This window comes from Lygodium microphyllum, chromosome 10 (assembly GCF_053477565.2).
Source record: "Lygodium microphyllum isolate KBCC chromosome 10, Lygodium_microphyllum_v1.1.10, whole genome shotgun sequence".
Classification (NCBI taxonomy): Eukaryota; Viridiplantae; Streptophyta; class Polypodiopsida; order Schizaeales; family Lygodiaceae; genus Lygodium; species Lygodium microphyllum.
The window spans coordinates 107,460,559-107,474,722 of NC_141144.1; the positions used below are offsets into that span (position 1 = coordinate 107,460,559).

Consider the following 14,164-nt stretch of genomic DNA (forward strand, 5'->3'; position numbering starts at 1 on the left):
TCTAAGAGACAACAGGGGGACTATACATGAGACACCAAGGGTGATAGGCATATACATGACAACACTAGTAACACACAGGCAGTATTTAAAGACCCTGCCATAACAGTCCCCCAAGACATAGTTTGAAGACAACACAGAGCATCAGAGACTAACAAACTCACAAGTACATAGTAAGGACTGCAATACCAAAAAAGAAACCATTTCTTTACAATACAAACATACCAAGGTAGAAACTTCCTTTTTGACCAAGTGAGAAGAGCACACCATGAACTGCCCAGCATATCCAGTATGTCCGTAAAGTCAAAAAGAAAAAGCTCAGCCGACTCAGAGCAGTTAAAGGTAGCTGACTAATGTACAAGAAATCGGTTGTTCAAACCGAGCACTGTATTTCATATATCCCTTGGACTGCAAACACAATATCGAGAAATCTGTTTGTGTGCATCTTCAAAGCCATTATCTGGCAGGAGTCTGACTTGGACTGCAAACACAATATCGAGAAATCTGTTTGTGTGTATTTTCAAAGCCACTCTGGCACGAGTCTGATATCTTGGACCTGTATCTGCCAACAAGATTCACAAGTGGTTAACATTAATGCCAATCCGATCCTTTCTTACATGGTTAAATCTGCATTATATAGCTTAAAAGACTGCACGAACTGTAAATAGGCTATTCGTAAGATGCTGGGATTCTTAAAACTTCAAGATATGATAAATCCAACTTGACAAAATATTCGGACAAACCTGTAAAAGTTAAATTGCTCATAACAAATCAGCAACATTCATGGGCATTTCATCAATTTGAGTACTGTAATACTGCTCAATATCCCGGAGGATTCTAATGTCATCACTCCGCACGAAATTGATGGCAACACCCTGAAAGCAATTAGAGGACAGAAATCCATCCACAATTCATCAAAAGGTTTCAGGCATTCAATCTTTGGCAACATGATTTTACACCAACAATTGGCATTACACTTTACCTTTCGCCCGAACCGACCAGATCGACCAATACGGTGGATGTAGAGCTCACGGTTATTTGGAAGATCATAGTTAATAACCAACGAAACCTTGAACAAAAAATTCATGGAACGCTATTTCAGATTCAGAAAAACTCCTAACACCAAAATTCAGAGGATGGAGTCAAACAAAAAAACAATATATCAACACTTTGCCCAAAGTAAATTCTATAAACTAAACCATTACAACATTGCACCTGTTGCACATCAAGACCACGAGCCCAGACATCTGTCGTGATTAAGACCCGAGTGTTCCCATTACGGAACTCTGCCATGATTGTGTCTCGTTCCTTTTGAGGCATATCTCCATGCATTGAAGATACAGTAAAATTGTGGCTCCGCATCTTTTCTGTTAGCCAGTCCACCTGACATACAAAGATGAGTTTAAATCAGGCATCTGGAGAATTCAACAATCAATACATGCGATCACAGCACAAATGAAGGTGCCTTTTAGAGCTCTGCCACACTCACCTTCCTTTTCGTATTGCAAAAGATGACTACTTGGGTGATAATAAGAGTGTCATAAAGGTCACAGAGTGTGTCAAACTTCCACTCTTCTCGCTCAACCGCCACAAAGAATTGTTTAATGCCCTATATTTAGTAGGGAACAAAAATGCAGCATAAGTTCTCTGAATGAAATTACATAATGTTGTGACAAGCCTTGCTAGCACAATCACATGCCTACCTCAAGTGTCAACTCATCACGCTTCACAAGAATGCGCACAGGATCCGTCATGAATTTGTTTGTCATTTCCAAAATTTCATGAGGCAAAGTTGCCGATATTAGCACCACCTATGAGGATGCAGAGAAATGGTCAATCTTTATCAAAATTATCAATGTGTATACCCATATTCGGTGCAAATTGAAAATACTTAATTCAACCTGAAGTTCTGGAGGCAGATACCGATAAACATCATAAATCTGGTCCTTGAAACCTCTGCTTAGCATTTCATCTGATTCGTCCTGTATTATGAATAAATCATAGTAAGTGTCACATCCTGAATTAGAGAGCTTGAAAAGACAACACTCAGAACATGATACTTACAAGAACAAGTAGTTTTATAGCCCTTGTTCGTAAGGTTCTCCTCTTTATCATATCATAAACTCTTCCTGGAGTTCCTGATACAACATGCACACCATGTTCCAACTTTCGGATATCTTCACCAATATTTTTTCCACCAATGCACGAATGAGCTTGAATATTAATGTAGTCCCCAATAGCTAATATCACTGTCTCTGTTTGAGCTGCAAGCTCTCTGGTTGGGGACAGTATCAATGCCTGAACCCTGAAGAGAAAGTAAACCAAAAATAAAACACAGATTTAAAAGTTGACAATTTTTTTGCAGAACTAAGCAGTCCCTATAATGGTTGAAAAGAGGCTTTTCTAACTTGGCCAATTCCACATTTAAGTTTATGCTTTGGCTGATTATGCATTTCGTTTTAGAAATTAGCAAATTTTGTATTCAGTTTTCAAGATTTGGCCTACCTTGTAAATTTGGACTATTTAACTCACATTTATGAGTGTTATCATATCACTGTACAGTGGATTAGGACCCCAGTCCTGTTCCATCCATGCGGCCTCCTCTCATGTGCATGCACATAACATCTGCACCCACTCAGGTTCTCTGATAAGTTTCACCAGTAGCCGTGTTTCAGTAGTTTCAGTTGCCGGACACAGCCAGAAAAAATCTTATTTCAACAGACAGGCAGGCTGAGCAGGATGGTGTCAGCTGCAGAGTCACTACTCATCTTCCAATGAGTATGAGACTCATATGAAGGCAGGAAAATATTTTAAGTGTGACCAGCCAGGTTGCACGAAGGTGTTTTATCCCAATGCCTAAAGCAAAATGTTCCCCTTTCAAGACCATCTCAATGTACAAGTCAGTAAAGGGAAGGTTAATGGTGCAATCTGTCACCTTCCCTTTAGGGATACTATCTCAATGTGCAAGACAGCAGGTGTTTCAGTACAAACATGAACATGATTTATTTTTGGAAAACTCTTTGGCAAGTCTAAGACATTGCATATCGCATAAATGAGTTGTGCCCACATTGATTAAAAAACAAAATTAATTAATGTGTTAGTTCATGCCACATTAATTATTTCATTTAATCAGTAATTGAGGTTCTCCGAGTTACAAATGAATTTATTTAATGTGTAAGTTTGTGTACACATTAAATGATTTCCTCTTAATGAAACTTCATGTAAGTTTCATTTAGCTTATTAATCTGGGGGCAAACCAAAGCTTTGGGCTGGGCATCTTAAATTTAATGAATCAAAGGTGGAATAATAAAAGTGTAATATTAGTTTTAAATATTCTTATGAAAGGCACAACCCCAGGACAGACTGAAAAACACCACTCACGAGACCTCTCTGTGGGCAGGTCAAGTTGCCAAGAGGGGAACATAGTCTATAGTTGCTGATCATGGATCTTCCTCTGATATTTGCAGTTTCTGATCAGGACAGGCAGCTCTTGGGTGAATCATGGCAGTTTTCGGGCTGGGAGGAGCTGCCTGGAGCTGGAAGAAGCAGTTTAGAGTTGAGAGATGGCTTGCTAGAGCTGGGCAATGGCTTCTTGGAGCTGGATGATGGCTGTTCATGTCTAGGTAAAGCTGTACCTTACACATGAAGGTGAAGGTGAAATTTGTAAAGCTTTACTAGTCGATACCTTACACATGGAGGTGAAATTTGTAAAGCTTTACCATTTAGGAGGGCACATTGCAAGTAGCAAACATGAAGTTGAAAACTTAAAACTGAACTTAAGTTTTGCCTCTTATGGTTAAGTATTTACCTGCTTGAGACTGTCCTTACTGAGCACCACCCGTATCATGCACAATTTAGTGCAACAATAAACTAGTCACTCTAGTTGTCATGTGCTGAGTCAATTGCGACTCTAGTGTGAGAGAGAATAGGCACTCTAATTTCTCCCACATGCGCCTAAAGAGCAATCTTGGGTGAGGATTCTCATGACTAAAGGCTACAGAGTCTCAAGTGTGTAGCCAAAATTCTACCACCAAAAAGAGATTAAAAGTAAATCCCTCCTCCAACAAGTGGAAGAAGCACATGCCACATGCCCTCTCTAATCTGCATAGTACTCAAGCTCCTCAAGCACTACATTGTGGTCATCTATGGACACAACAAGTCATGTGTGCATGCTGGTCTAATCGGAGCTCTCTATCATCCATGATGGCTACCAACTTGCAGGCTGGATGCGCCAAAGCTACAAAACTATGGATAGACTTTATAAATCCATCTCCATCTTCTCTCTACTATGTCAATGAGGTATGCGCACGGTGACTTTGTAACCATTATGCAAGCCGGCACCCCCATAAGACTCAATTGCCACTCTAAAGAAGTGGACAAGAAGGCCCATGGTGGACCTTTGCAATTAGTCATACGCAACACCCTATGAAACGAAGTCACCACAACAACAGTGGCTTTCTTCTTGGAACGAGTGGTAGATGACCTGATTCACCGCAAATTACAGGAAGCAATAGATACAACTCTGAATATGAAAACTTCACCACTTAATCTAGTAAACCAACACCAACTTGGCGAGTCGACACCATGTTTAAGTCAAAGTGAAGCGGTGCCGAAGCGTATGACCAAGACAGAGTGAACAGAGAGAGGAGAGAGAGAGAGAGAGAGAGAGAGAGAGAAAGAGTGGAACACAAAAAACCTGCAATGAAGAATGCTATATAAGGAAGCAGATACGTACATGGGCGTAGAATGTATGTATGCGTATATCTCCACCTCGAAGATCTCACAATTTGTGAACCTCCAAGCAGCCTCCACGATTAGCAATCTAGAAACCTATAACCAGAATGATCGAAAGTGTGTGGAGGCTGGGCAGAATAAATAGCCCAAAAGAAATGACAAAAATAATGCAGGTCTAATGCAGTCGAGTGCCCAAAATCTGGCCGATTGCAAATGTCATGCCACGTGGCACCTACACTGACTACCACCTACTTACATCACCTACTGTATGGCCAGACTGCCGCATGTCCTACCTCAACGACTGCACAAAACTGCTTGCGAATGCATATGACTACTTGTCCAAGGAATGCCAATCTCTTAACACCCCCTCTCAAATCCTAGACAGGGCAAAAGGCTAAGGGATCTGGAGTGCTGTCAAAGTAAAGCCTAAGGAAGCGCCTTCGTAAACAAGTTTGCAAGATTGTCCTCTATCTTACAGTAGACCATACCAATAGTCTCATCCAGAAGATTCTCCCGAATGAAATGGTGCTGGATCTCGATGTGCTTTGTCCAAGCATGAAACACAAGGTTCCGGGCCAAGGCAAGGCAACTCTCATTATCGCACTAAAGTACAATATGTAGTCTACCGGCAACCAAGCTCCTCCAATAGTCTGCAGAGAGAGCCACAGAGTCTCACATGTGGTAGAAGACGCTGCCCAATACTCCGCCTCAGTCGAAGATAGGGCAACTGTGGGTTGTTGCTTACTGCTCCATGAAACAACACCAACACCCAAGGCAAAGCAATAACCTGTTGTGGACCTCCAATGATCCACATCGCCAGCCCAATCTGAATCACTCCATCCTATAAGTTCCAAGCATGCATCACTTGTATCTGCTGGATAAAAGATCCCGATATCAAGTGTTCCCCGAAGGAACTGCAAAATGCGCTGAGCAGCCTACCAATGCACCATCAACTCATGAACCCGGCCAGCACACCTACAACATAACATAAGTCAACACAAGTATTGAGAAGCCAAATCAAGGAGCCAACCAACTGCCTATATAACGAGTAGCGTTTACCAAAGGAGAATCCGAATGAGCTCTGGTCTTCCAGTTTGGATCCATAGCGGTCGTAATAGACTTGCATCCCTCCATCTCCCACGTAGTCAAGAGCTCTTGCACATACCACTGCTAGGAGATAAAGATCCCCCTCGGAGTCTAATAGATCTCATGACCTAGAAAGAAATGAAAAAGTCCCATATCCATCATCTCAAACTTCTCAAGAAGAGTTGCCTTCGTCTACTTGACCATCAGGGCATGATCACCTATCACAATCAAGTCGTCCAGGACAAACACCACACGACCTCCACCTAAAAAGTGAACATAAAGCTACGGGTCAGCCTAGGAACACCGATACCCCAATCTCTCTTGGAGAAACAAGGCAATCTTCTCATTCCAAGCACTGGGAGCTTGCTTAAGGCCATAGAGGGCCTTCCTCAACCTATACACCTTACCATCAGCGTTGGCACCCAACTATCGCTAGGATCTCCAAGAACGGAGTGTTCCTCACCCCCCTCCGAGGAGGCTAGAACTTCCACAAACCGAACATCATGGCTCGTGTAGACATCCCGCTCAATGGGGTCATATAATCGGCAACCTTGAGACTACGAGCTATAGCCCGCAAACACCTATCTTTTGGAAGCCGCTTCAAATTTGTCACACTGTGTTTTCGGGATGTGAACATAGGCATCACACCCAAATGCCCTAAAATAAGAAACATCTGGCTTAGACCCAAAATACGCCTCATAGGTGCCATACCAACAACAGTGGAAGTAGGGTATCAATTAAAAATGTGGACTGCAATAGACACTGAGGTGTTTGTCGATGCTCCATCATAGTTCAAGCCATCTTGATCACACTGCAATTCTTCCGCTCCAATATTCTATTCTCCTAAGGGGTGTTTGAGTTGGCAAACTCCTAGTGGATACCAAGATCTACACAAAAACGAGAAAGCTCATTAGAAACACATTCTCCACCCTTATCCGACCGTAAGGTCTTTAGTTTCCAACCCAATCGATTCTCCTCAAAGAGCAACCAATCTTGAAGTTGAAGAAAGCCTCCTACTTCAAAAAATAGGCCCATGTCATCCTGCTGTAATAATCCACAATTAGCATGAAATACAAGCTCCCCCTCATTTGTCCACAAAGATCACTAGAAACAAGCTTCAAGAGTGCTGACAACCGCCTCGAAGCCTTGCTAGGAATAGCATCACAATTTTGCTTCCCACGGATGTAGGATACACACTGTTGCTAGCTCACCACAATATCCGTCAAACCTTGAACAAGCTATCCCTTAGTCACCTTCTGTAGGTAATCATAGTTGAGGTGGCCAAACCGAGCATGCCAAAGCTCGGATTGTGTTTGTGAGGTAAGAAGAAGAGAGGTCAAGGCAGAAGAAGACCGCAACTTGTAGACTCCATTCTCCTCATAACCTGAAGCAAAGACCTATCTTGATCCATGATCAAGAACCCGAAAGAAATCCACATCAAACTTGACCAAGAGGCCGAGGGCACAAATCTTGTGCAATGAAACCGGATGGTATCCCTAGGCCAACACATAAAGCACCTCATATGTATAGGCACCACCCTGCCATCTGGAATAAGATGCATATTAACCCCTCCTTGAATAGGGATAGAAAAACTATCACCAATGAGAATCTGTCCATGCAAAGGCTGCAAATGAGCAACACCCGCTATAGAAGGAGTCATGTGCCAAGAGGCACCACTATCAATAATCCACTCCCGAGAGTATGGGGCCGTCAACACAACATCAGAGGCCTTCAAGGTCGATGCCTCAACCACCTCCAAGTGGAGGAAAGCAGCTGATGAGTAGGCAACCACTGCTCCAGAGTCCTTTGAAGATTTCTCCTTCTTCTCCTTTTCCTTCTTCTCCTTGTCGAGGCAGTCCTTCTTCCAGTGACCTGTCTTGCCACAAATGTGACAAGTCGGCTCCTTTTCCTTGTGCTTTGATCTATCCTCCTCCTCCTCCTCCTTTTGGTCTTTCCCTTTTTTCTAAGAGGAAGCACTAACCAATGCCTCCAATTTAGAAGCATTGGTCCCTTTCAACTACTCCTCTTGGTCCAAGACCATAAGAATCAACTCCTCCCAACGAAGAGTCTCTGACCGCCCTAAGACAATCAAGGTGGAATAGAAACCACTAAAATGATGTGGAACTATTAAAAAAGAGTTATCACCATGTCCTTAGAAGTGATCACCTTTCATGCATTTTCCACCTGCATCTAAAGATGCCTTATAGCTTATTGATATGCTCCCGCATAGAAGATGACTGATTGACACTCATGGTCCTCATATGGGCTTCCAAAGAAGCTCGTTTCATGACATCATGTGATTATACATCTAATCAAGCTCCAACCACATCTCCCAAGCCATCATCAAATGCTCTATATGGGAGATCACAATTGTAGTGCATTAGAGATTAAAACAAGCGAATGTGAGCATTTAGTTTGTCCCAATGTGCCTGAGCCTTTGCCAACTCCAACTTATCACTTGTAGGGAGTCTGAACTCATCTCTCAAAGGAGAATGGATAACCTCCGTAACAAGCTCCGCCAAATCATAGGACTCCAAGATGGCAAGCATCATAACCCGCCAAATGCGATAGTTCTCGCCATCGAGCTTTGGTTGACCCTAACAATTGGCACCCCTTGCAATAAATTTTTATCTTGTATTTCTAGAAGGTTGAAGTACATTGAGACACCCACTGATCTCCTTCAATCTTCAACACAATTGCTCTTAAGAATGACCAGCACTTCATAAAATCAATTTTCTCTTTAATTGTACTACAATCCAAGTACAATTGGGCCTTCAATCTCTCACATTTAAGCCACAATAAATTGAGAATGAGTGGCTACATCTCAGATCAGCTACAAATTTATTGCCTTCAATTGCTATGCCAAGTGCAAGGTCTTCCGTATTTGGGCACAAATGCCAAGGTGACAATGGAAACCCTGATTTCTACTATATATTAGGATTTCAGCAGCATTGTCTTCAATTGCTCTTCATCGAAGGCTAGAAAAGGCTGAGAACTACCGAGGGAAGACTAAGATGACAGAGAAAGTTGTCAACAAAAAAATTTCAAGTTTCTATGCCAAAAAGTGTCCAAACTAGCTGCTGCTGTGATCTGTAATAGTAAATATGATGTCACTCGTGTTGATTTGGTAGCCCCTAATGGCTGTCACCAGCCCCAAAATGGACTCACCTGCTGCTGGCCACACCCTTGGAGCTGCTGCTTGTTGTGTGGGCCTCTTTGACTAGCTGAAAATGCACTGGAGCTGTTGTTGCCTGCTGTAGCAGCTCTCTCTCTCTCTCTCTCTCTCTCTCTCTCTCTCTCTCTCTCTCAACCTCCACAATCCTCTAAATGGCTGGAATGACCCTCAGCCAACTCCCAAACAATCCTCCCTCAGTTTGCATAGGTAATTTTGACAAGTGGCAATCTTTTTGCCACTTGGCAGCCTTCTAACTGCAATATTCAGCATTAAAAATATTTTTCAGAATATAATTTCTAAGATAATTATTCTTTTATCCTTGCCTAAGAACTAGCTACTGCCCATTCACAAATAATGTGCTAACCCCATGTTGAGAAACCAAGTAATTTAGTACATTTTCCCTCCATTCCTATTTTTGGTTTCCATTTACAACCCCAAATAGGCTTTCTGAGCGGCTCCCGAGAGAATCGGGGCACCACCTAAGAGACTTCAATGGGCGGATTGTGTGTGTGTGTGTGTGTGTGTGTGTGTGTGTGTGTGTGTAAATATGGCATTGACTCCACCCATAGATTCAATCCTACACATTCATTCCTTCCGACATTCAGTCACTCTCTTCCACGTTCTTCCATCCTCTCCATTGCTATTCACACCCTGCAAGGAGGACATTATGGTTCGTGGCTTCGGCTTCCATCTCCACCACGCGACAATAATCATCATCATCTGGAGTCATCATCACGGCTGCATTTTCAGTCTAGGAGGCTTCTCTTCATCAGGCATCAGCCCTCCATACATCTACCTTGCATTTGAATCATCCTTCCATCGGGTATCAAGAGTTCTCCATCTAGCAACATCATCTATCTACGTATAGGCAATTTGGTGGCCCATTCTCCATCTAACAACCCTGGCCCTCATCAATGTTAGTTGTTTGGTTGTGTTTTGCTGTCCACACATCTTTCCAACATCTACATCAGCTCCACCAAGCATCTACTTTCCCAAGAGGCTGCATTTTGCAATTCTTGCTCCATCTAGGGTCAAATTCCTTCATCTAGTAGGCTGTCCTATCCTTCACCCTCCAAAGTACACATCATTAGCTAGTGATCTTCTTCCTCGACTCCGACGGCACCAAAGGACTGCATTCTACTCCCTCAACACATGTCCTTCATGTTCAACATTACCTTCTATACCCTATTGCCCTGAGGATTACCTTTCACTCCCTCTACAGTGCAAGTTTCTTTGAAGTGTTGCCCGAATCAGACACGTATAGTCATCTTCAAAGTTTCGGCTCTACTATATTAGCTTGATTCACTTAGCATGATCCAATGATCCATCATTCTTGTTCCTCTTCTTCTGAGTTTCTTGTTTATACATTATGTGTTTCTCCCCCCAAACCCTACTCTCTCTCTCATATGCACACCCTTTCGTCTCACTATTTTGGCATGTTATCAAAGCATATTTGTTATTTTGACATGGTATCAAAGCAAAGCTCCTTAGAGAGCTAAAGATCCTCTTCATTGAAGAAGGCAAAGACAAATTGCAGATTCGGAATCACCTCCACCTTACCCCCTATTTCCCTTGCATCATTGGGAGATACCTTAATCTTTTACTCCCTCCCACCCTTCCTTTAGAGGTTTGCCACATCGGTGCTCTCGCCTCTCCACAAGACAGGCGAGCCACTGGTGCTTCTCTTGCAACAAGAACAAGCATCCCACCGAGGATTGTTGACATCAACCTTTGCTCCCCACCCCACCAAAGTATATGCATCTCCTTCCTAGCACTCTTGCTACCTCACCTATATGGGCCACATAGATCATTATGCATCGGCTCTCTAGGGTTAATGCTCCAAGCAATCAAACACATTAGATGCACAATAATTCCTAACGAGCAAAAGGAGGCTCTAAGATCTCATCCACTGCAACAACCTCCTAGAGACAACCACAATACACTATCAAGGTTTCCCCCACTCATTTTTGGATGCAATGGCTTTCCCAACCACCAATTCAACAATCCGCTCCAAGGAGAGACAATGGTTGTTGGGTACCATCTCATCAGTCCACTGAGAGAGAGAGAGAGGGAGAGACTATTCGGCTTCTTCCGCTCCTTTAGCTTCACAGTCAGCTCCACTGAGAGACTGTGACTGTTGTCCACCCTTGGTTCCCTAGGAGCTATCTATTTCCTCACCTGTCATTGTTTTGCTCCTCAAACACCAATTCTGATGCGGGCATTGAGGAGATTCTATGTGATACCCCTCCCTCCACTCCCTCTTTTACTCAGGTTCAAGAGGCCACCTTTGGGAGCTACCAAGCCTCTATTCCATTGGCAGCCCTCCCTCCACTCCCTCTTTTACTTAAGTTCAAGAGGGCACCTTTGGGAGCTACCTAGCCTCTATTCCATTGTGAGCCCAAATGCCTTCTTCGGCACCAACAGCAGAATTTTCTTTGTCTTTAGATGTTTTGGAGGCCACAATACATGAGTTTCTTGCTTCCCTCTCTCTCTCAAGAAGAACTCAAAAGAGGCTCATCTTTCTTCTTCAAAGGGGGATCCCACTTCCGCATCAAAGGGGGTCCTTCTTCATCCCATAGTTCTCTACACACCTTTTTGATAACACTTTAGCACGAACTCGTACAAAGAAAGGTATGCAAGGTCATTATCTTCATTCACATTGAAGATTCTTCAATCATGGTCAAAGGAAACCTTCTAGTCTTACAATACACAACAATGTAAGAAAAGATCCAGATAATTATGCAAACTAGATCCCTACAAGGAAGCAAGATATAAAGCACAAGAAACACAAAAGGAATGAAAATGGGCAACCTACACAAGAGGTAGAGCTATCATTATGAAGCCCAAACATCCCAAGCAAAAAGAAGCAATCATCTAAGAGTGTCTAGGTGGATCGTCTGATATATTGTATTCTTGTCCTATCATGATATGATGATTTTAGTATTTATTGGGTTTTTTTTCCTTTTTTAATTTCCAATTTGATCATGCCTTTGGCACGTGAAGTGAAATGTATAAACTTTGATGTATATGATCCTATCCTTTAGGTCAATTTTGGCCAGCATAGGTCGTCCCTCTCTAGTGATACACCAGTCATTTTATCATTATCACCCTATAAATCTTGGTTCAAATCATGCTTTCTATGATGACCTTGCATGGTTTCCATTTCTATTACAAGATAACCTTACAAGTGAAAGAATTGAACTCGTTGCAATGCATTTAATAAGCTGTGTTCTCTCTCTCTCTCTCTCTCTCTCTCTCTCTCTCTCTCTCTCTCTCTCTCTCTCTCTCTCTCTCTCTCCAAAATTGCCGACAAACTGACGGTACTAATCGTGGTAGGCTAGAAATTAGAATGTTACTGAGATCATCACAGTGTGAAGAAAACACGTTAGAATTTGCAAAAAGTTCTCAGTTTTGGACAGAGAAATTACCTAGGTAACCATAAATTTAGCACAGTTTGAAAGACATAATTCACTCAAGCCAGGAGTACATTTCTTACTCTCTATTAGTGATATCTATGAGCTGACAAACGGCAAGGGCAATCATCGAGGTCTTGCCGGTCCCGGACTGTGCCTGCGCAATGACATCACGGTTCTGGATGATGGGCCGGATGGCACGCTGCTGGATGGCGGACGGCTTCTCGAAGCCATAAGCGTAGATGCCACGCAAAAGCTCATCGTTGATACCCATCTGGTCGAAGGTGTTGTAGACCTCAACACCGGGGCTGGTCTCGAAGGCGATGCTGTCATCGTCGAGGACGCCCTGATTGCGGGTCCTGTTACGGGGGACGACGGAGGTCGCCGCCATGACGGCAGCCAAGGTAAAACGCAGGCTCTGCACGCGCGAAGGGTGTACCTGGGAGGACCCTCTCTCCTGACAGAGAAGGAGAAGACGCTGGGTAGACTTTGAAGCAAAAGGATTTCTTTCACAGAGACCTCTTTTATCTTCACCTAGGGCTACGACTTTAGAGCGGTTTCACACGGGCCCTTCTCAAAATTGCACCAAAAAAATAAAATAATAAAATAATAATGCGGTGACCTTTCATATTTTTATTTGATAAGGCTCCCCTATCTCTCCTCGCGTGTCCACGTAGTACCCCCAAGCTGCCCAGCTAGGGAGTGATCACACTCGGCACACCCAGTACTCCTGCCAACTAAGCTACCACCCCAGGTGGTTAAAATCGCACCAAAAGTTGCCAATGGTGGCTGTCGTAATGGCAACCTAGTTCATGACCACAAAGTGTGTGTGAATTCCAATTATGTTCCATTCTCAAGTTCGACCAGCCATTATTTGCCTTGCTTGTATGGGGATGCTTAGCATCTCCAAAACCTATAGGTTTTTTTTTTTAACTATTGCACCAATTTCCACACCACTGACTAATAGGCCATATTCACATGTGTAAACTGACTTTCTACATCTTGCAAATTAGCCAAAATTTCAAATCTTTTCGTGTTTTTTTGACTAGTAGATTGCTTACAATCAATGACCGATATTCATCAAGACATCTAGGATAATAAATACAAAAGCCTTCAACTCAAATTTTGGAGGGAATTTTTAATCAACTCACATGTATTCTCCATTTTTATGACTTAATTTCGTAGAGTGCAAGGTTGTTTTCAAAGTTTTGAAGGTGATATTGAAAAATATTGCAATTCATTTTAAGTCAAACCTCGGTTTTATATATACACAACCAATTGCATACGACCATATATATGCATTAACTCCATCTTTATCTACCAATGTTTTCGAGTTTATTTGATCAATCCATGGCTTGCAGCAGCTCTACTGGTGACACAACTAATGATATACAAGCACATGCTTGCATTAACTTGGTTTTTACCTTTAACTACGAATATCAGGAAAGACACCTACTTGTGTGCAAAAATATATACATAGTCTATGGCCTCTATCTAGCCATAGTTTGAAATACACTACATGAAAGCACTCTTGATGAAGGACAAACAAAAGAATGGTGGCCCAAAGGCCCCAAACTACATAGCTACCCATGCCCATGCCCCTATCCCCACCATATTTTAGGAAACTCTAAAAATTGCCCTTGAATTTCAAAATTTACCAAAATGCATCTCATATTTAGTCAAGATTCTCACTAAACTCCTCCAATTTGGTCAAATTCCCAAAATGCAAGTGAAAACATTGCCTAATTTCTTAATAGGC

General features: G+C 42.6%; 1 protein-coding gene across 2 annotated transcripts; it reads right to left on the reverse strand.

The window, feature by feature from the left end:
- Positions 1–219: 219 nt before the first annotated feature.
- EIF4A-III (eukaryotic initiation factor 4A-III) lies at positions 220–12,911 on the reverse strand. Of its 2 annotated transcripts, none has more exons than XM_087686725.1 (9): positions 12,489–12,911; positions 2,062–2,302; positions 1,899–1,979; positions 1,701–1,808; positions 1,487–1,606; positions 1,213–1,380; positions 980–1,066; positions 741–872; positions 220–553 (listed from the first exon to the last, which is right to left on the reverse strand). In XM_087686725.1, the coding sequence occupies exons 1-8, from the start codon at positions 12,794–12,796 to the stop codon at positions 759–761; spliced, it is 1,227 nt and encodes a 408-aa protein (XP_087542851.1). In that variant the 5' UTR covers positions 12,797–12,911; the 3' UTR covers positions 220–553; positions 741–758. The 2 variants fall into 2 exon arrangements, with proteins under 2 accessions (XP_087542851.1, XP_087542850.1); XM_087686724.1 differs by having other exon boundaries at positions 220–559; positions 12,489–12,910.
- Between the last annotated feature and the right edge of the window lie 1,253 nt (positions 12,912–14,164).